General features: G+C 41.8%; 3 protein-coding genes and 4 non-coding genes across 7 annotated transcripts in view; 3 read left to right on the top strand and 4 right to left on the bottom strand.

The window, feature by feature from the left end:
- Positions 1-12,777, top strand: part of LOC111071337 (protein pellino) — a 36,656-nt gene extending 23,879 nt beyond the window's left edge. The window contains exons 3-10 of the mRNA XM_022362663.2: positions 6,813-6,905; positions 9,541-9,772; positions 10,612-10,803; positions 10,877-11,065; positions 11,137-11,235; positions 11,300-11,453; positions 11,530-11,707; positions 11,779-12,777. Coding sequence (XP_022218355.1) covers positions 6,813-6,905; positions 9,541-9,772; positions 10,612-10,803; positions 10,877-11,065; positions 11,137-11,235; positions 11,300-11,453; positions 11,530-11,707; positions 11,779-11,905 — 1,264 coding nt within the window. The 3' untranslated portion in view covers positions 11,906-12,777. The remainder of the gene's footprint in view (positions 1-6,812; positions 6,906-9,540; positions 9,773-10,611; positions 10,804-10,876; positions 11,066-11,136; positions 11,236-11,299; positions 11,454-11,529; positions 11,708-11,778) is intronic.
- LOC111071415 lies at positions 915-1,956 on the bottom strand. The gene is made up of 2 exons (XM_022362782.2): positions 1,845-1,956; positions 915-1,786 (listed from the first exon to the last, which is right to left on the bottom strand). The coding sequence occupies exon 2, from the start codon at positions 1,773-1,775 to the stop codon at positions 1,158-1,160; it is 618 nt and encodes a 205-aa protein (XP_022218474.1). The 5' UTR covers positions 1,776-1,786; positions 1,845-1,956; the 3' UTR covers positions 915-1,157.
- Positions 12,778-13,795: 1,018 nt separating the features above from the next.
- LOC121403852 lies at positions 13,796-13,961 on the bottom strand. Its single transcript, XR_005967507.1, has one exon. It is a non-coding gene; the product is annotated as a U1 spliceosomal RNA (small nuclear RNA).
- Positions 13,962-14,773: 812 nt separating this feature from the next.
- On the bottom strand, positions 14,774-14,938 carry LOC121403842. The gene has a single exon (XR_005967498.1). It is a non-coding gene; the product is annotated as a U1 spliceosomal RNA (small nuclear RNA).
- A 990-nt stretch (positions 14,939-15,928) lies between these two features.
- Positions 15,929-16,094, top strand: LOC121403843. Its single transcript, XR_005967499.1, has one exon. It is a non-coding gene; the product is annotated as a U1 spliceosomal RNA (small nuclear RNA).
- Positions 16,095-17,494: 1,400 nt separating this feature from the next.
- Positions 17,495-17,660, top strand: LOC121403854. The gene has a single exon (XR_005967509.1). It is a non-coding gene; the product is annotated as a U1 spliceosomal RNA (small nuclear RNA).
- Positions 17,661-18,131: 471 nt separating this feature from the next.
- Positions 18,132-20,819, bottom strand: LOC111082834 (larval serum protein 1 beta chain). The gene is made up of 2 exons (XM_022379047.2): positions 20,510-20,819; positions 18,132-20,429 (listed from the first exon to the last, which is right to left on the bottom strand). Exons 1-2 carry the CDS (start codon positions 20,717-20,719, stop codon positions 18,276-18,278), a joined length of 2,364 nt encoding a protein of 787 aa, XP_022234739.2. The 5' UTR covers positions 20,720-20,819; the 3' UTR covers positions 18,132-18,275.
- Positions 20,820-22,121: the final 1,302 nt, after the last annotated feature.

Here is a 22,121-nt window from a genome sequence, read left to right as displayed (position 1 = left end):
CTACTCCCTACCCCCTACTCCACTCCTTCTGCCACGCTCCCTCTGAAGACACATCTCGCTTCCCCCCTCCCTCTCTCTCTCTCAGACTGCGCTGCTCTTAAGCACCTGCAATACATTTGCGCAAAAAAAAAAGAAGTATCGTCTGTCGCTTTATCCCATGCTCTTCGTCTCTTCTATCCTCTCCGCTGCCAGTGTATGTATGTTGCTGGCATTGTTCTGCTTGCTCTCTTGTTTATTGTTTAATCTGCCATTGCACTTTTGCCTTTGGTACTTTTTTGACAGGTGAAGAGCCGAGGCATCGTCACACGCTGCACACTTTGAATATTTCACTGCCTCTCGCTCCGGCTCAAATTTCAAATTCTACAAATAAAGAAAATAAAACGATAGAATGATATGGAAGTGAGGGGGGTGTGAGTGAGAAAGAACCCCCTGCATATGCTGTCTCTTTTCTGCTTAAAATCTATTTTTCCGCTATTGTTGTCGCATGTAAATAAAGCCAAGCGGAGACATTCCTCTCACTCTTTCTCTCTCTCTCCGTTCCTGCTGTTGACAGAAAAAACTCGAAAGATTTATACAAGTTATAAATATAGTGTGGAACCGACTCTGTTCCCCACAACCAAACAAAAAAGTGCGTTGTGTCTGGTGTCGCCACACTGTAAAACTGGAGCAAAAGAAGAAGCAGAAAATGCCGCAGAGAACTTTGGAATCGGAAAAGTTCAACCATGGAATATTTTTAAAATGTTGAAAATAGTTGGCAAAGAACTGATAAGGAGAGGAAGCTAAGAAAACGATAGAAAAACAAAAATTCCCAATACACGCAATATTTATTTGAATCCTTAACTGAACCGATATAAAAGCCGCTTCCCGTTTCCAATCAGTTTCAATAAAATGTGCAGTATTTAAATGGATTTTTTTATGCAATTCAAGAACTATTTTAATTACTAATCTTATAGTAATAATTTCATTTGAAGTAAATAATTGAATGATGGTATTTCCATCCCAAGTTTTGTATTGCTCTTTTCTGTTGAAAGACTATTGATTTTCGTGGGTTTCAAGGAGTATTATGTTCCTCCAATAAACATTGCTGGGCAGTTTTTTTTTTGTTGGTCTGCAAGAGCCATCCTCTGTATGGCTCTGGGGAACTGATGGAGTAACTTCTAGGTTTCCGAAGACATTAGCTCAGAATCGGCAAGGATGAGGTACTTTGACGGCATTGACAACTGCTCAAATTCCTCCTGCATCTGTTGTAGATCCTCCTGCTGCTGCATTTCCTTCTCCACTAGTTTGGGGCTCTTTCCTTTAGGCTGCGGCTGCTCCACATCGGACTTCTCCCAGGGATCCGTGGCCCAAGCCGCATTTGTCCAGAAAAACGCAGCTAATCCTGTGATCAAAGAGATCACAATGGTCGCCTCGTGCTGTTGGTAATCTGCTCCGGATACGCTGCCGTAGAAGCTAAGCGCCGAATTCACCGACAGAGTGATGATGAGCTTGATTCGGCTCCACAAGAGCAGAGCGAACACCTCCATGATGGCCATGCTGAGCGTCAGCTCGATCATGAAGCTCATCGGCCAGACCATCCGACGCTTGTAGCCCTGCGGCAGCAGCACCATATCCTGCAGGAAGTGCAGGAAGCCACAGTACATCATGATGCTGGCGTAGAAGGTCTCCGGCACTTGCACCGGCACCGGCATCGAGGCATCTATATTCACGAAGAGTCTGGCCTGAAGCCCAACGCTTAGGATGGTGGTGGCCAGCAACACCAAATTCGAAACCATGATTGAGTAATCTGGAAACAAAAGCTCTTTGTATTATGCAAAATAAAAAAAAAAATTTCCTAAACTTACGCAAAATTTTTTTTTATTAAACTTTTGGAATCCGAAAAATTGTTGTACAAAGTTGGTTGTGCTGTAGACAAGGTGAAATAACTGATTGGTTTTCCTATGCTACAGTAGCAAAAGTGAACTCTCGGCTATCAAATTTGTGATTGTTGTTGCTGTCAGATCAATAACAGGATTAAACGGACTGCTGAGACAGAAATAAAATTAACAAATTGCGAGTGAATAAATTCATGTAAAATATTTGCGTGAGAGAATTGCGATCAATGAAAATACCAACAAAATGCAAGAAGAGAGAAGCAGCCAGGAGGGTGTCCCATCTCTGTGTCTCCAAAGTTCTTTTTCCATTAAGGTGTTTTATTTACTCACTTTTTGATTGAACGGGAATATGTAGATCCAAATATGGGGGCTGATGTATAATGCTGATGTATGGCGCTGAATTGTACATATATGTATGTAGTTAAATTTATTGGATAATTTATGATATTCATAAAAAAATCCTTTCACTTTTGGTACTTTCTAAAATTGAACTTTTTCCAGTTTTCTTCAAACTATCAAACGATTTTCAATGTCAGCAACAACTTTTACGAGTATCTGTATCGTTTCTGTTATTGAAGTTATTCTCCAGTACTTTTCTTTTCATTATTTGTATGCCCAGTGACTTTTTCCTGTTGCTTTTTAGCTTTTAACGCATTTCCCCCCATTGTGACCGCCGGTTTAACTCAATTAGATGTGCAATGAAATGCTAAAAGCATCTGGAGGGGTAGACCTGTAGGAGGGGAGCAGAGGTGGTCCGTACAGGTGGCAGGGAGGCAAAGGATAGGCTAATGAAATGAATGTAATGCATCTGCACCCTGATAATCAAATTAATTTGCATAAGCTGCGACCTCGTGACATTAAACCCTCCACATCGGGTAGCAGCAGAGGAGAACAAAAAACCTATGGTCAGAGAGTCGCGGAGGGAGAGGGAGTAGCCTATGTACATGCATATGTATGTACACCTGCCCTGATTTCAAAGACCCTGCCCCCATACCCCATAGCGTTGCCCGGAGTCCTGGGTGCACTTTTTAGCATGCAATCAAGGGAAATGTTGGCTGAAAGAGTGGTTTGCCCTTTGCGTTTTGCTGGAAAATTTATTGTAATGCGATTGTGGGGCTAGTTGTGGGTTTACCATGGCGGCCGCAGTGAAGGAAAATCGATGGTACGCGAGAGCCATTGTCATGCAATGGAATGGCAATGGAGGGAGGGTAGACAGAAAGAAGGGGGACCTAATATAATGGAAATACTGCTGCTTTACGCTTTTCCACTGTAATGACAGTGTCCGTACAGCCTTCAATCGCACACACAACCACACACACATAGATATATGTACATACATATAGAAATTGATTTCCCTAAACAGCAGACAGCAACGAAAAAGCAGAACAAAAACCGAAGAGACCAAAGAGACAGGGCGCACCACAGATAGACCAGAACCAGACAGAGCATATGTACATATGTACGAGTATGTATGTGTGCAAACAGGAGGCAGAAAAGACAAGGATTTCCTTGTGGGCCGAAGCTTTGATACCCTATAACTGATGGAGAGATTACAGTGCACAAGAACCCCTTATTATTTAATTTCTATTTTGAGATTCCCGTGCAGCATTGTCAACCACTGCTGCCAATAATAATACTGTCTGTACAGGGTATACAGCAAACAGCAGAAGCAGAGCCCAGCATAGATATCGTATCTCATGGATACCCCATTCAGTATCTGTATCACTACGCTGTGTATCTCTGTTTGTGTGTGCTGTTTGGTAACTCCATTTATTTGTGTATCTTTTTTATGACATTTTTTGAATTTTTGCTGCTTTTTTAGTTGGGGTTTTTTTTTGGCTGTTTGCATGACGACGGACAATGCCAACCGTGTACTCTATTCGCTGGTAATGTGTTTCGGTGCTTGGGTTAGTTTTCGAAATTGAAATGTATGCAAATAAGTACTCGCTGAAAATCAATAAATTCTTTGATGGTAGTGGGAGACCGACCCTCCAGAGAGAAGGGGCAACAGCTGATTGCATGTGGAAATAGTCACGCAAATCGTGGCGCAGAGAGTGAGAGAGAGATAGAGAGCACTCTCGAAATGTTATTTAAGCTCCGATCTTTTCCGTAATCAAGATTTATGGGATTTCCAAATGAATTCTCATATAAGGGAATAAATAGTATGCAAATGCCGGGGGGAAACCGGAATGGAGGGGATTGGTTGCTATTCTTTAATTGAAAATTGTGTAATATGAGGGTAACAGTTTAAAGGAATTGTAGATTCTGTGATATATCCCCTACACGCATGTATTGTGTAAATATTTACTCCAATTCCGATTGAGATGCCATCAATGAACGGAATGGAATCATCGTCTTCTGTGTGCTGTGCTGCTGCTCGATTTGGTTTGTTAATTAAATTTAATTTAGACAGCAGTCAAATGACAAACGACCCCCGCTTCCATCATCATCAGTATTATTATTAATCGCGGCACAGACACAGACTTAATCAATTTAACCCAGTTTTTTGTTGCCTGCCTGCCTGCCTGCCTGCTGTACTTCTGCTGCTGCTGCCGAGTGGGTGGTCCTTTTGTTATTGTTGCTGGCGGTGGTGTTCAATGCGTGGCATAATTAAGTTCGATATTGCCCCAAGATCTTTATCCGGATGGGCCAACAGTGAGTCGCGTTGAGTGCTAGCCAACAGTCTGTCGGCAGACACCTGTTGATGGCCAACAGAGAAGGGGAACCACACATATTCCATTCAATAAGCTGATTTTTGATTTGGGAAAATAAATACTAAATTCATTTGGAACCCAAACATCTGTCTGTTGCGGATTACACCCACTGCTTCAAGAGATTGGAGAGAGCAAAGGATACGATAAGAGAGATATATCCTCTACAAGAGCTCAGCTCTCTATCTCTATATATATTTATTCTTAAGGACAGAAACTGTACACCAACTCGTGCATGTCCATTCATGTCTATAGACGTGTCTAAAGCCAAGTTGCAGCGCTAATTTGATGCCTACGAATGAGACATGGAAAACAGACAGACAAACAGAGAGAGAGAGAGAGAGAGAGAGGGCGAGAGGGCGAGAGGGAGAGTGAGCGAACGAGAAACATTTGCCTTTTGCACCTTGCACGCGTCCAGAGTCTGCCCACCCCCCCACATTGCCACCCCCATTTGTGTGCTGCAATTTCTGTCTGCGCTGCAGAAATTCAAGTACCGTGGCAGCGCCTGCCTCTTCCACCTCCTCCCCAACGGTGTCACCCCCTCTTCGCCACCCTTCTGTTGGTGGCACCCTTTCAACGTCAGTCAGACCAACTTATTGGGAAGCCATAAATGCCACACGCGCCAGCGCCGAAGAGAAAAATGAACCGCTTGCATGTGTAAGCAAAGGGGGGGGGGGAGCGGACAGAGGCGAAAAGCACGAAACAAATGATAATAATTTTTATATAAACCAAAAGTACTAAATAAAAGGGGAAAGGGGGGAGGAGAGAGAGGGGGGCCCAAAAAGAGCGCCCCCGAAAGACCCCCTTTATGGGGGGCAACACACACAAATAAAATAAAAGGGGAGCAAGTTTAAATGCAATGAGCAAAAATCAATGCAACCCCAAAGCAGACCGACCACCACCCTCTCTTGCTCTCCCCTTTCTCCATCTTACTCTCCCTCTTGCTCCCTCTTGCTCTTTCCTTTCTCCCTTTGGGCGTAAACCGGCGCCATGCTGCTTTATTAGATTGCTGTAAATAAGTTTATGATGCGCCAAAAAAAAAAAAAAAGAGAAAAAATATATCAGAAGAGTTCTGTAATAAAACTAGCATCAAAGAAGCCCCGAAGATTTAGATACCCTTCACGAGTGTTTCCTTTTACAAAAAATTGCTCTTCGTGCGATAATTTTTGTGGCATTTTTATAGCATGAATCGATCTTAGTAGTTCGAGCCCCATCTTAATTAATTCGTACAAATTTATATTCGAATCTCCCACAGAAAGAACGCTATGTGCAGGCGAATAGCTCTAGAACTGGGTTGCCATAACAGAGTTCTCCAATAATGTTCGAAATGCCTATAAATGCATCATAATACCCTCATGCAAAGTGTATAAAATATTTGACATGCTTGGACCCACCACAGAGAGCAACCGAGCACAGCTCTTGGCGCAGCAGCAAGACGTTGCTGTGTCATGGACGCTAATGAGAAAATTTCTAATAGAAGTGGGCAATTTTTCAACTAATTTGCATTATAATTATACGATTATAATGCCAGTTTAGCAGCTGATCGAACTGAACACGGATGGGAGGGGGAGAAAGAGTGGATAACTTGAGGCCGCATTCCTAAGACTTCCATGGCCTGGGACGATGTGGCAAGAGGCACATTTCCATTGCACTTGGCGACAGCGGAGACAGAGAGGCGACACCTTCTCATATTGCAGTTCTAAAAAGTAAAAGAAAGCTGAAGAAATGGGGAAATAGAGAAGTGAGTGGGGAATAGAAATATATAGAAACCGCTGAGTGACTAAAAGAGAGCGAGATAGAGCAGCGGCGGAGGAGATTGCATGTGGAAAATGAGCAATTTCTTTGGCATTTTACTTGAAAATTGTTTCTCGTTAGTTTTTGTTTTTGTTCTTATTCTTTTCTTTGTTTCTGCAAGAAAAGTTTTGCTACCTTTTATTGTTTTACTTTTCTCTTGCATAACACAATGGCCTGGTCAGAGAGAGAGAGAGAGATAGAGAGCCACTTTCTGGCCAAATAGAACTCGGACAAGTTTTCTCTCTCTCTCACCATCGTTATGTAAATTCATCCATTCAACAACCTGAAACTTTAACCATGTGAATGGAGGCAACAGCATCTCTATAGAAGTTGCTGATTCAACTTCAAATTTCCATATACATAATTTAATTTTACTTATTCATTTTTCATTTGAATTTTGTACTTACTCTATTTCTGAATTTATATTTTGCAGCACCGACGGCACAGAATCTCCCATACTGGCTGAAGACGGTGGCGATGGACATGATAAACCGCGTTTGCGCTACGGAGAATTAGTTATACTCGGGTAAGTACCTAGTTCATACATCCTGGGAATAATCTAAAAGGGTTCTTTGGGTTAGAATTCCATTTTGGAACTCCTGAAGTCTCCATTAAAGACATCAACCTTAGAGTAAAAGAATCAAGGAGTAGGCATTCAATGATCTATGAAATCTATGACCATAACTAACGATCGTTCGATCAATCCACCAAAAACAGGCAGACACACCTCTTTGAAACGTGGGGTGGGGAAAAAGCGGCTCTTTTTCACCAAATACCGTACCTGTACCCGTGAACAAGTTAACTTTTCTTAGAGCCTATAGACTCTGAAGTCTTGGCACCTAGTAAATTTGATTCACGCCGCAGCACGCCACCGTCCCGTCTCACGGGCCTGGGAGAGTAGATTGATGGCTTTGGCCGGCTGCTGGGACGGATGATTGTAAATCTTGGTGTCCATTTGACCGAGCAAAGCGCTTGACATTGCGCTGATTACCCAACACGGCCCGACGCTTTTGGTGTGACTCACAGAGAGACCCAGAAGCAGAGCCAGAAACACAGTCAGAAACAGAGCCAGAACCAGAGTCAAAGGCAGGCTCGAATGGAAGCCAAAGCCATATCCGAAGCAGACCCGACCCAGAGCAAGACCCAGACTCATTCTCGTTTCCCGGGCCAACTCAAATGCGTTTTGAGTCATTAGCTTTAAACATTCGAAACTCTGTGGCTGCAGTCTTAACACTTTTTAATTGCCTGTAGGACAAAGGGAGAGGTCGGTCTCTCAGCATTCTGGAAATTGTAATGGGTACTCAAAGACGATGTATACATAGTTCTCCATTAATTCCTCATTTATCATCCCGAATGCTGGTACCCCATTGACTTGTGATGGTCACTCTTGGAGGCAGCTTCCCCTGAAGCCAAATTGAGGAAGTCGTCGTCTGGTCAGTGATATTATGCTGAACAAGTAAACGATGACTGCTTGGATATGGACATGGAACATTTTTTAATTGTTGTCAACATATACATACCATTAAAATAATACAACAACAAAAAACTATGTGAAGTAATATTTCAGTCGCAAAAGTTGGGTGTGGCATGTGAGAAATTTCCGAAATCCAAAAGATTCCATCAGCCTCCGCTTCTTAGAACTTTACATAACGAATGCCAACGAAAATTATTTCATAGAAATGAAAATAATCATGTTATTTTTTTTATGGGGGGAACATTAGATATGAATGGATGACCTCTTCAACGCATTCCTTTGATGATTGTCAATAAAAATTGGGAGAAAATTCTCGTATTATTCACATTTTTTGTGCCGTCTGATCATAAAATTGTTTCGATATTAAACAGGGATAATAATGAAGGCAACAATTATGAGGAAGAATCTAAAAGAAGAGTGGGTTTTATAGAGGAAAGTTGTGTCTTTTAGAAGAATTTATGGCCTCTGCGATATTATTGAAACATTTCGACTATAAAATCCCATAAAACTCATGTAGATTGTGTTTATTACCAACGAACTCTTTTTCTAATGTTTCTTCTTAACGAAGAGCTTATCTGCTTTGTTCCTTAAGCGGAAAATAGTTAAGGAAACGTGGGTGTTTTCTAGAAAAACCTTTTTTTTGTGATATAAAATTGTGATTCTATCAATGGATATTACAGAGAATACATTTGGTATTGCTCTTCAAAGGTAGTTCTGATTCAGAGTTCTTCAAACAACTGAAAATAGTAAGAATGTTTCGAATATTTAAACATAACCAAACCATAAAACAACGCAGCAGTCCAGAGTCAGTTCATTGTTCCTTGTGCTTTAAGCTCGCTTCCGTTTTTGCTGAGAGGCCGAAAGACTCAGCAATAACAACATTGTGCGCTCTTATTGTTGAGAGAGTAAATCAGAGATCAAGAGATAAGAAAAATGCCGAAAGAGAGGTTGTCTCATTTCAGACAGGTACATATGTATGTAGAAATGTATGCACATATGTATGTGCATACTCCCCTCTCAAAAGTGTTCATTCATAAATATGTATTGTAAGACGTGTGTGTCTGCCACCTAGTTAGCTTTCTTCTACATTCACTTCGTGACATTTTCGCTTTGATTTGTTTGCAAATGATCATAAAATAGAACAGCCCCCGCACACACACACATACACACCTCCAATGGCTCAACCGATCGTAATGTTTCCCCAAGCTCCCTGCCCCGTACGTCGAGTCATCGACATGCGCGAGTATACATACAGACAGACATACGCCATAAAGAGTTGATGAGCACTTTCTTGTGTCCATGACTCAATAATAATTATTTCCATTTGCTTAATACCGATAGCCGCAAGCGGTAATTACACATTTATGGTCTAGCTAATGTAGCGAAAAAGGGAGGCAGAGAACCAAACCGAACCGAACAGAACAGAACAGAGAACAGAGAACTTAACCCGCAATTCTTTTGAGTTATTATTGTGGGGGGTAATCATTATCTATGGGAAGCAACAAAAAGGGGGCTGTGGAACCCCCCCACTAATTGTGTAAACAGCAACAGAACTTGACCCACAAAATAAATGAATGTTTATACATATGTACGTACGTTGGGCAATAGTGCTCCATGCCCCCCCATTGGGTTATCTATACCACACACACTATATTTCTCTCTCTCTCTCGCTTTCTGCTTGTTGCAGCTACAATGGCTACTTGCCACAGGGCGATCGCGGACGACGACGCTCCAAATTTGTGCTCCACAAACGGACAGAGGCCAGCGGCGTGAAGCGCTCCAAGCACTATATCGTCCAATCGCCACAAACATCGAAGGCCATTCTGGATGCCAATCAGCATTCAATCTCGTACACGCTTTCACGCAACCAGGCGGTTATCGTTGAGTACAAGGAGGACATGGAAACGGATATGTTTCAGGTGAGTTTACCCACGAAGAAGCTATCGAAAGTGGGGTAGAAATCTACCATGGGGCAAAAGTTGGTTAGCCCTAGGGACCAGGACTTCAGTTTGATGTTAAGCTTTCTTGGCACCTGATGAATGTTCTTTGGGCTAATTAGAGCTTCCACAAGGGCTGCCTCTCAACTCGGGCCAAAAATTAAAAAGGGAAGAGTTTAGTGTGTCTCGATTATGGGATACCACCTCTTTCTCATGGTAAGTCCATGAATACTCCAAACTGCTTTTGTTTCTCCGAGACTTATACTTCGACGATCGTTGCCAGCCAGACGCACAAGCGTTAAAGTGCACAAGAGAATGCTCCTCGAAAATGCCAAAACAACATTCCTGTCGTTTGCATGACGAGGCTTACAGAATAATTTCACCAAAACTGGCTTTCGCTATACTTGTTTAGTGTTGATTGTGATACACTTTATGGACTCATAAGCACTTCATTTTGTCTATAGCCCACATCGACACGAATACAAATATACCCTTCAGCAATTCCCTGTTAGCCTTTAGAAACGCTTTGCCCTGCCAAAAGGTCAAAAGCTTCATGCGGACAGACAAAACGGCATTGAATATTTATACGAGTATTGATTGCGCAGTCAAAGTAACGTTTTCCTTATTGGCCTGAAGTGTAATGCCAATATCGCATGTTTTGCCATTTGTTTGTACAATGATAAATTGCCAGATAGAAAACAGAAAAAAAAAACAGACACACACACATCCCATAATCCCCTCCCCTCCCCTCATTCACAGTACTCAAACTCAAACTCAGACTCGAAACTTGACTAATTCGTTCACTCGTTTTTCTGCTGCAGGTGGGACGCTCCTCAGAGTCCCCAATTGATTTTGTTGTGATGGATACGCTGCCGGGCGATAAGAAGGATGCCAAGGTGATGCAGAGCACAATCTCTCGGTTTGCATGCCGCATCCTGGTCAATCGGTGTGAGCCTGCCAAGTCGAGAATATTTGCCGCCGGCTTTGATTCAAGCAGAAATATATTCCTTGGGGTAAGTGTTTGTTTGTCGATGGAGTCGATGGAATACAAATAACTAATGGATATTTCCCTTTTATTGTTACCAGGAAAAGGCAACCAAGTGGCAGGATAATGTGGAAATCGATGGCCTAACCACAAACGGTGTTCTGATCATGCATCCCAAAGGATCCTTCTGTGGCGGCAATGCCAAATGCGGCCTCTGGCGTGAATGTTCCGTGGGTGGGGATGTCTTTAGCCTGCGCGAATCGCGTTCGGCCCAGCAAAAGGGTCAACCGGTAAGAGGGTATTATTATAATTACAGTTTCAGCATCACTGATTAATCTGTGGCATTTGTCTGTCCTTGTAGGTGTATGATGAATGCAACATCCTGCAGGATGGCACACTTATTGATCTCTGCGGTGCCACACTTCTCTGGCGTTCCGCCGAGGGCTTGCAACACTCGCCGGTGAGTAGAACCACTCAGATTTCCAACTGGAAGGTTTATTTAATAATTATGAATTATTCTGCAGACCAAACACGATTTGGAGAAACTTATCGATGCCATCAATGCGGGTCGTCCACAGTGCCCGGTGGGCCTCAACACGCTGGTCATACCACGCAAGGTAAACATTAGTGATCAGGTGAATCAGCCTTATGTGTACTTAAACTGCGGCCATGTACAGGGTAAGTGAAATCCGCCGTCTCACCATGCGATCCACACAACTAATTGTCTCTCTCTCTCTCTCTCTCTGGTCTGCAGGTCATCACGACTGGGGTCAGGATGAGAACACTGGCGCTCGTCGCTGTCCCATGTGCCTGGAGCTGGGTCCCGTTGTTACCCTCTGCATGGGCCTGGAGCCAGCCTTCTATGTGGATGTGGGTGCCCCAACGTACGCATTCAATCCATGCGGACACATGGCGACTGAGAAAACTGTCAAGTGAGAACGAGAGCCATTCGTATTCGTATTGATCGTGGATTCTACTGATCCGTTTGGTTATCTTTTTGCAGATACTGGGCTAATGTTGAGATACCGCACGGCACCAATGGCTTTCAGGCTGTTTGTCCCTTCTGTGCGACGCCCTTGGATGGCGCGACTGGCTACATTAAATTAATATTCCAGGATAATCTAGATTAAATATACATATATATATAAATGAAAATGATAAATGATAAACAATTGTATTTACGTCTATATAGATATTTGTAGTAATTGAACGATGTCCAAGTTTGAAGCAGGCATTAAAACTAGGCTTTATTTATTACCATTAATTAATATTTAAAATGCAAATCAGAAAACGAAAACGGAAACTGAAACGGATTTCTGCTAACTGAAAAACTGAATTGAATAAGCAGCAAAGCGAAGCAAACGATTGTGTGTTTGCATTTGTATTTGCTGTGACTGCAACTCTGATTACCGATTATGTGTGTTTTTTAATTAGTTTCGATTGCTGCTGCTCTTTAATTGCTGGATTATGTTTGCCAAATCATCATAGCAACCCAAACCCCCTTCCCTTTCTATCACTTCGAATTGCATGTTAAACTTTGATGTTTGTATAAATAATTTCGAATTAATTGAGGCAGCGATTGGCAACTAGCAACTATCAGGAGAAAGCACTTGCATAAGTTTTCATAATGGAGCATAGGAAAAGCATATGAATGTAAATCGCCAATATATAAACATCATTAATTGTGTATAATTGTGTAAAAAAAAAAACAAACAAAAAATATAAAACAAACAAGTTTGCAAATGATATCGTTAAATCCAATTATTCTCAAATCAAACCATAAGCAGCAACACACACACACACATTTATGTATTTCTCACCAAATCTAGAGCTTACATTTAGAAAGGAGTGGGTGCATCCCACTGCAGTGGATGTGGATGCCCCAAAAACAATTATAAGCCAGCATTTGACTCGATCAAAGTGCTAGGTGCGGTAAAGCATATTCTAAATAGCATATAACAACATGTACAGTTTCAAAACTCTGTCAAAAAGTAAACAAAAAACAAAACAAAAAACAAAATGTAACGCATTTAGTACGAACCATAATCACTTCACACATGCATATGTACATTCCCAGATCTATATACATACATTTATCTGCAACGATGTACTAGCATGTGTGGCTTGAAATATTCTTTCATTTTCTGCCCAAATCGCATTATGCATTACTATGTTAATTAATCTTACATCTTATTATTATGTATTACGATTATTTGTATTTGTATTATTATAATTATTATTTTGTATGCATTAAACACTCTTGTGTGTTCATTGAGTGTTCCGCCGCAGCATTGCGCTAACAAAAAACGAGAAACAAACAAAACAAAACCAACAACAAAATAGTTCATAATAAATACAAAATGTAAAATAACTTTCTAGCAATACACACATACACGATAAAAAAACAAAACAAAACACGAGTTACATTAATTTATGGGAAGGCATCGTGCGGGTAGTCATCAATTGTGGGTAGTGTAAATGATTTCAAAACATATCTTTAAATGATTCAGTCTGAGTCTCTGTGCATTGTTCGTTTGCTGCAATGGGATGAACCTTGGTTGCTGTTAATGCTGTCATCCGACCATTCTTTTCGTTTAATTTTTTGCAAGATAAGTGCCGCTGATCAATGGCTTTGTTAGGAACTGACACTCGTCTGGCATTCCGTCTAATTAGGTTCAGGCTTGCCCGACACGTTTAATATTTGTTAGGAAAAGACACTCATGCTGGTGCGTTTTCTGCTTGCTGAGCCTCGAACACTGAACCCCAAATGGACGACGACGAATATTGTGCCACGTTAAAAAAAATGGAACATAAATAAATTGTACTCAAGTCAAATAATATTTCAGAAAATAGCAAAAATTTAAAAATAAACCATGCAATAGAACGTTGGTCATCAGTAGGATTTGAGCTTATGTCCAAAACTGCGCTGCCCGATAAAACAACTGTTAAATTGGCTGACAGGCAAATAATTTGAAAGCTTCTCTGATTCTTTTGTGAATATTCTGATATTTATTATTTATGTCGGGACGGCGCGAACGCCATTCCCGGCTACCAAAAATTACACGCACGAGTTATTCACATTAGGAATAATCGCAGAGGTCAACTCAGCCGAAGTGCAATGGCCAAGTCTCACTCCGGAGGAACACGCCTTGGTGATCACGGTTAACCTCTACGCCAGGTAAGTATGCTTTTCTCAGCCATATTCAGGGGTGTCCTTAAAGCCACGACTAGAACCAGTTGGGAATTATTATCGTAGAAAGTAGAGAAAAATCACAACTATCGGCATTGGGAAAAAGGAGTACGAAGGAGCACTTTGTTAGTTTGAGTACCTGAAAGGTTAACGGACCGTAAAACCGAAAGATCTGTTGAGAATGGTATCAAAGACTACAGAAAGCAATGTTGATGGAAATATCAAAATTTTTGTTCGTGCCTACTGTTTAGAGACAAGACACTATAATTATTAGGTAATATTTTGCTGTGAGGCTAGAATAGGAAGACAGGACGAAAGTCCAGGAAGTCCACTCTCTGACGATTACATCTGAAGGTGAGCGCAAATTTTGGTTTAAAGCCCGTTCTCCAGGTGTCTTAGTGGGGAATGTGAATTGAAAACTACTATACGTATTGTGCTGCAGACTCGCTGCTCTGTTGCAAAATATCAAAGGCCACTTGGGGAATAAAATCTATAATTTGAAATATATTTAGAAATATCATTAAACTAAGATAGCTATCAAGTTGCTTGAGAAACCTGACACATTTAGACCGAAGTATGTCTGTTATAGTTAAATATCTCTTTAAATTTTACTAAGTGTACAGATTGCCCGTTGCACTCCCATAGCCCTTCATAAATCCACACCAAGCGAATCTTTTCCGAGTGATTTTCATGATATTTATATCTTAATCATATTATCGAAATAAGTCTGCGAAGAACATACACAACTTTCGTAACACCCAATTCACAAAGTATTCCTAATTCTAAGGTTCTGATATTTATTATTTATGTCGGGACGGCGCGAACGCCATTCCCGGCTACCAAAAATTACACGCACGAGTTATTCACATTAGGAATAATCGCAGAGGTCAACTCAGCCGAAGTGCAATGGCCAAGCCTCACTCCGGAGGAACCGCCTTCGTGATCACGGTTAACCTCTACGCCAGGTAAGTATGCTTTCCTCCGCTCGACATTGGAATTTCCATGCCTCCACGGCTAGAACCAGTTGGGAATTCGTTGTCGCTGAATGTTGTATGGAGTCTTAAACTAAAAACTACCCCCAGAAGTATGCCACGCAACGAATGTTGTTGTCAGCTCTTTCGGGCCTGGGTTCAAAACCCACTCATGACTAAAAGATTTAAATAGATTATTCTTAGACTTTTTCCAATTTTTCCATATTTTTAATTTTTTTTTTTTGGGAACCTACACGAAATACAGTTGAACGCTGCAAACGAGTAAGTTACATTACGAAACTCTTTTCATTATTTACCTTAGGTATATTTTGAGTCTCCCCGTTCTAGGTTAGAACCAGAAAATAAACAAAATGCTGCTAATGTCAGCCTGTCTTATCCTTAAACAGGTCCCGACCATTTAAATTAGTGTGAATATATATACATATGTATGTATATAGCTGAGAAAAAAAACATTTGTTGTATGTTTTTGCGACTGTGTTCCGTTATATTTGTAGAATCGATTTTAAAATGTTTTTATACAGATACTTCAATAATTTGTCGAAAGATAAATTGGGCAGAAGAAGAAACGGTGGAAGATTTACTTACGACTCGTACACTTGCATTTACGAGTATGACCCACACCTCAGAGACGTCAGATGTCATCGTTTACTTCTTGGAATTTCGTCCTGTCTTCCTATTCTAGCCTCACAACAAAATATTACCTAATAATTATAGTGTCTCATATCTAAACAGTAGGTAAGAACAAAAATGTTGATATTGCCATCAACATTGTTTTCTGTGCTCTTTGATCCCAGTCTCAACAGATCTTTCGGTCTTACGGTCCGTTAGCCTTTCAGGTACTCAAATTAACAAAGTGCTCCTTCGTACTCCTTTTTCTCAATACGTGATTTCTCTCTACTTTCTACGATAATAATTCCCAACTGGTTCTAGCCGTGGCTTTAAGGACACCCTTGAATATGGCTGAGAAAAGCATACTTACCTGGCGTAGAGGTTAACCGTGATCACCAAGGCGTGTTCCTCCGGAGTGAGACTTGGCCATTGCACTTCGGCTTAGTTGACCTCTGCGATTATTCCTAATGTGAATAACTCGTGCGTGTAATTTTTGGTAGCCGGGAATGGCGTTCGCGCCGTCCCGACATAAATAATAAATATCCAGAACCTTAGAATTGGGAGGAATACTTTGTAGATTGAGTGTTTGTCAAAATCATCCTCGCAAACCTATCTGTGCTACAGATTGGAAATAATCGTTAATGTGGTAAAAAAAATATTAATGACATCTTTGAAGTGTTAAGCGTCTTAAAAGATTTTCTTGGTTTATGCAGGGCTGTAAGAGGGCAAAAATTAAAGAGATATGGAACGATAAATACTCAGCTGTTAGCTGCTCCTCGGAACTAGTTCTGTAAAAGCTGCATTACGGATTCGGCAGACGAAGAAACGGTGGAACATTTACTTATAAAAGTTTAATTTATCATTACTGAAAAAAATGATTTCTTTATTTTCCGTTAACTGGCGTGTGCCTCTATTGAACATATATGTATGTACATTGTATGTGTAAGAATTCGACTGATTTAATCTAGAATACAAAATCATTAAGACTCTAGTTTTGATCGACAAATGACCGAGAACAGCGGCACTGTCAGCAATTTCGTCGAAAGCGGGGAGGGGCGATGGTAGTGTTAAAAACTCTGCATAAAACTCTCAGGGCATATTTTAGGCAGCAAATGGTTTTTACATTTCGAGTAAATTGTATCGGGATTCTTGCGCATTGTTATTGCAAATGGGCAATAAATTATTTTGCAAGAGTTTGTATGCTTTATGGTTTAATGTTTATTTTGGAAATAAGATTTCCCAACGCTTAGGGTGTTGACCTACTTATGTCGATATATATTTCCAATTGAAGATTTCATTCATTAAGTGGCCTTTGATATTTTGTAACAGAGCAGCGAGTCTGCAGCACAATACGTTTAGTAGTTTTCAAGCAACAGTCCTCACACTTTGCAGGAAGTAAGGCGCCTAATTCTGAAATAAAGTCTGTCTGTACAAGGGGAAGCTATTCCAGATAGTTTTTCACGACAGTCGCTTCTTTCGTTTCACTTGGTTATTCGAGTGCGTATTAGAGACCTGCCGCATGACACAAAGACACCTGGAGAACGGGCTTTAAGCCAAAATTTGCGCTCACCTTCAGATGTAATCGTCAGAAAGTGGACTTCCTGGACTTTCGTCCTGTCTTCATATTCCAGCCTCACAACAAAATATTACCTAATAATTATAGTGCCTTGTCTCTAAACAGTAGGCACGAACAAAAATTTTGATATTTCCATCAACATTGCTTTCTGTAGTCTTTGATACCATTCTCAACAGATCTGTCGGTTTTACGGTCCGTTAACCTTTTAGGTACTCAAACTAACAAAGTGCTCCTTCGTACTCCTTTTTCCCAATGCCGATAGTTGTGATTTTTCTCTACTTTCTACGATAATAATTCCCAACTGGTTCTAGTCGTGGCTTTAAGGACACCCTTGAACATGGCTGAGAAAAGCATACTTACCTGGCGTAGAGGTTAACCGTGATCACCAAGGCGTGTTCCTCCGGAGTGAGACTTGGCCATTGCACTTCGGCTTAGTTGACCTCTGCGATTATTCCTAATGTGAATAACTCGTGCGTGTAATTTTTGGTAGCCGGGAATGGCGTTCGCGCCGTCCCGACATAAATAATAAATCTCAGAACATTAAAACTAAAAAAATGATAATTAGTAGCAGATAATTTCACTCTGTGCTTGTGTGGGTTCTACAATTTTTGTCCGCTTGAACCGAACTTGGTTTTTCGTTTTGTTTTGAGGGCTGATGTAGCGACATAAATGATGAATGGGCAAAGTGGGTTGGGGTGGGAAATAAATACTATATATAAAAATAAAATATATTGTTTGATTTATTTGAAATTGCACATTTACATATGCATATCCCTATTTTTGAAAGATTTGTTTAAAATTACATATTTTCCAAATGCCGGCTGCTGCTGGCACACCGAGAAGTGAATACTCTGAATGCTCCAAATCGAAATCCAAGACCAAGACCTTCCGTATACTGTATGGTTAGTGGCACTGTGCACAACTCCCACTCATTACCAAGTGATTTCTTGTGGATTATTTTGAGATGTTGAGCAAAAAAAACTAAATACTTTTTGCTGTTTTTCGAAAGTTTATTTGACTTTTTGCAAGACTTAAAAACTAGAGTTGATATTTTCATCAATTCAGAAGGTGAAGGTTCGTTCCATGTTCGCCATCGTTGCCGGCTGCCTCATGCCTCATAGGCACCACACCGCTTACAACTTAAAGTATTTGGTATAGTAGTCGCGGAAAAAGGTGTAGTCGAATTGGCCGTAATTGGTGTATCCCTTGTACTGGTAGTAGGGCTCCATTGTGTCGGTGTGGAAGATAGTCACATCCTTGAAGTACATGTTGGGCACGAAGAATTCGTACTCATCAATCGCGCGGTCGAAGGGATAGCCGAATGGCATGTTGTCAACGAAGCGGGCACCGGATCCAATGCCGCAGGAATAGGTGTAGTCAAAGGTGGAGAACTGCTCGTGGCTGGGGGCGTTGTATGGCATCACCATGAAGAACATCTGCATGGGCATACCCTTCTTCCATCCCATGGGCAAGACCAGGCGATCGGGGAAGCCGCAGTGGGGCTCACTCATGTCCAGAGGGAACTGGTACTTGCCATCGAAGGCCATCATCACGTAATTGTACAGCTCGGTGTAGGTAGTGCGATCCTTGACGGTCCAGTAGAAATCGTTGGACTTGCGGGTGATGACATTGCTGCCGGCCTTCAGGTCGTAGTAGAACTCATCGACTTCCATAAAGTTCATGCGGTTCTCGGTGAGGGAAATCATCTTTCCGAACTCATCGAACTTGGGTCCCAGGAAGGCGCGCACCACAACCTTCTCGACCTTGTCGGACTCGATGGTGTAGGTGTAGGTGAAGGGCTTGTGGTTCAGACGCATCTGGCGGGCATACAGAGACTTGTCCCACACGAACTTTCCATCGTGGAAGACCATCTTGTCGTTCAGCATGTTGGTCACATCAAAATCAACCAGATCGAAGTAGGTGGTCAAATCGCTGACCTCCACGTGCTTCATGGTCACACCGGGCATCAGCAGCTGCTCCTTGGTGTACTTGGGCAGATAGTGCATGAACTTGAAGTAGATCGAAGCGATCGACTTGTAGAACATGTAATACATGGGATCGCGCATCATCGTCTCGAAGTTCAGCATCACATTGGGGTAAACCTCCATCTGGTGGTAGTCGGCATCGGCAAAGTACATATGGGCCAGCATGTACCAGAATTGGTAGAACATTTTGTCCATGGAATCGATGTTGCCCTGCATCATGTTGCCAATGAACTCAATGGATTCGGGTTTGCGCAAATCAATCATGTGACCGTCCATTGTCTTGTAGTAGCCCAGGTCAATGATGTCCTCGATGCGCTTCATGAATCCGGTGATCTTGTCGAGCATTTCGAAGTTTCCGTACGTCTCCAATTCATAATAGTTCTTGCGATAGCTGTAGCCAACGCCGTTGTAGTAGATCATCTGGGGATCGTAGCCCATCTCGATCTGGTGGTACCAGGAGAACTCGGGAATATCGCCGAAGCCGTGCGACAGGCGCTCCATGTAGTAGCGGCTGAGCAGCTGGTGGACGTTGTACAGCCACCATTCACCGCGACGATCGTTCTTCAGACCGAAGCTGGTGCCGTCCAGGAAAAAGGAGTAGTCCATATTCAGGTAGTACCAGTAAGCGTTCCAGCCCAGATCCTCGGTGAAATAGGACAGCTTCGATTCCTCATTGTACAGATCGAGGTCGCGGGTGTAGTCGACGGGCATCCAGAAGATCTTGACGTCCTCCATCATCGCTAGCCATTTGGTGTCCTGATTGAATTCGTAGATGTTCTCGCGGAGAATGTACTTGTCCTCGCTGTACCAGTGCTCGCCCAGACCCATCAGTTTCCACCACTGCCACATCTTGAAGTCCTTCATGTACATATAGTCGCCGTTCTGGTACATGTTGCCGTGCTGCTCTCCCTTGAAGTAAACATCCAAATACTCCTTCTCGTACATGGTCATCTTCATCCACATCTCGTAGTCGAATTTCTCAGCCTCGTAAACGAACTTGCTGTTGAAGAAGAACTGCGGGAAGATCTCGTAAATGGAAGGCAGCATCAGGCCGTGGAAGTCCTCGCGATGGATGACAGCCAGTGTAAGGGCGTAGACAAACATGCCCTCGTTCACATGAATACGGGCCCAGGCGGCGTTGTGCATGAAAGTCTCCCAGTCCTTGGCATAGTAGAAGAAGTTGAAGAGACCGCGCGCCTGCTTGGCATGAGACTTGACCAGCTCGCCAAAGAACTCGCCCTTGGGGAGCAGTGAGTGCGTCTTGTACGCCTCGAAGAATGCCTTCATGTATTTGTCATAGTGCTGTGGGTATTCAAAGTTTTGTATGGCATTAGAAACTACCTGTCTAGGCTGGTGGCAGGCTTTAAGGGACAAACACTCACAGTGTAGTACGACTGCTCAACGTATAATTTATTGCCCAGCTTGATGATATCCTCGATGAACAGAGGATCCTCGATGCGGTAGACCACCTCGTACAGGAACTTCTGCTTCAGCAGGAATTCCTTATCGGCGATCTTAACCTCATGCGTTTGGTGGAAATTGGCCGCGGCGACCAGGCCCAGGCAGGCCAGCAATGCAATGGCAATCTTCATGTTGACGACTCCTTCGACCACACACACTCAACTTTCAACTGCTCCGGATTAGACACACTGAATGGATCCAATGCCTAAAGACTGTTGCCTTTCTCCAGCCACGGCCGCTGCTTATATAGCCCAAATCCCAGGCACCCAATATCGAACAAGGCAGCGTTTCAATGTTGATATCAGTCTCGGTCCAGTGCAGTTCAGTAAAAGTTCAGGGTCAGCAAGTGTATCTCAGGTGGTCTGACCATCTGTCGCAAGCTCTTGGTGCGCAGCTATCGTCAGCGACTCGGACTGTGGCTTATCAATCGCACCAACGCCGCCTAGTCGCATCCGTACAGGTTGTCGTCAAGGGGCATCTGCAGTTGCAATCATGAAAGCCATTAAACATAAGCAACAACAAATCCGGGTACCGCGAGCCAAAAATAAATTTGATGCAATTTTGTTTTTGGATCGAATATTTGTGAGTTTCGCAGCAGCTTGATTTCTGATTAGCTGAAGGTTCTTACCATATCGCTCCATATGTATTGGGAGAATTGAAGTTGGAGTCAAGTTGGGTCTAGTTTCAATGCCAGTTTCCAGAGGATCTTTAACGATCTCTAAGCATTTAAAAGTATTAAGTATAAAGTATTAATATTAAATAAATCAGAGACTGCTTCATTTCTTTTAGGTTTTTCTTTTTCTTTATTTTGATTTTATTTGTAGTTTTGTAATGAAAGTACTTTTCTTAGTTAATGCAGAAAAATGTTGCTATCTAAGTAAGTAGATGTTAAGTTATAATCGACATGGAAATTTGTTTGTATATTTACTTGGGATATTCTTTGAGTGTGATATTTCTTCTTCTTTGCCTTTGTTTTTTCTGTGATTTATTTTAATGTTTTAATTGAATGTTTGTATGTATGTATATGTATGTATGTATAGCAATTAGAATATAAATGTATGAATTTATTTATAAAGTATTTGATTTGCTTATCTCCCGTTTCGCTTACGCTATCGCTATCGCTCTCGTTTCTCTTCATTTATTGGACTCTTCTGCGCTTAGCTGCTTTAACTATACAAAAATTATTTTTAAGTATGCCCCAGCGCCCATTACTAATTTCAATATCAAAACTCTTATGATCATCGCTTCACACTCAAAAATGTATGTATCTCATTATGGGTATATTCCAAGTACTCTCAGAGAGGGGGCGGTGCGAAAACAAAATGCACAACAGAAACTTAACAAACATTAGGGTCCATTATTGTTAAATACACTCATACTTTTAAGAAAAGTTACTGCATTTACGATTTATGCTATTATATATACGATTCAAAATGTATTCTTTCTATATGTATTTGTATCTCTTCTCAGCTTGTATTGGAGTCCAAGAGCCCCAAGAACAATAGTGGGTACAACTATCAAAATGGTGTACTC

This window comes from Drosophila obscura, unplaced genomic scaffold (assembly GCF_018151105.1).
Source record: "Drosophila obscura isolate BZ-5 IFL unplaced genomic scaffold, ASM1815110v1 contig_150, whole genome shotgun sequence".
In the NCBI taxonomy this organism is placed as follows: domain Eukaryota; kingdom Metazoa; phylum Arthropoda; class Insecta; order Diptera; family Drosophilidae; genus Drosophila; species Drosophila obscura.
The sequence above is the reverse complement of the archived record's forward strand: the minus strand, read 5'-3'. Positions and strand labels throughout refer to the sequence as shown.

Excerpts from the sequence above, each read along its gene's own strand:
- LOC111071415 (XM_022362782.2), bottom strand. The coding sequence starts at position 1,775 with ATGGTTTCGAATTTGGTGTTGCTGGCCACCACCATCCTAAGCGTTGGG.
- LOC111082834 (XM_022379047.2), bottom strand. The coding sequence starts at position 20,719 with ATGAAGATTGCCATTGCATTGCTGGCCTGCCTGGGCCTGGTCGCCGCG. Across the intron at positions 20,430-20,509 it reads TTGAGCAGTCGTACTACACT|CACTATGACAAATACATGAA; the intron begins GTGAGTGTTTGT and ends GAATACCCACAG.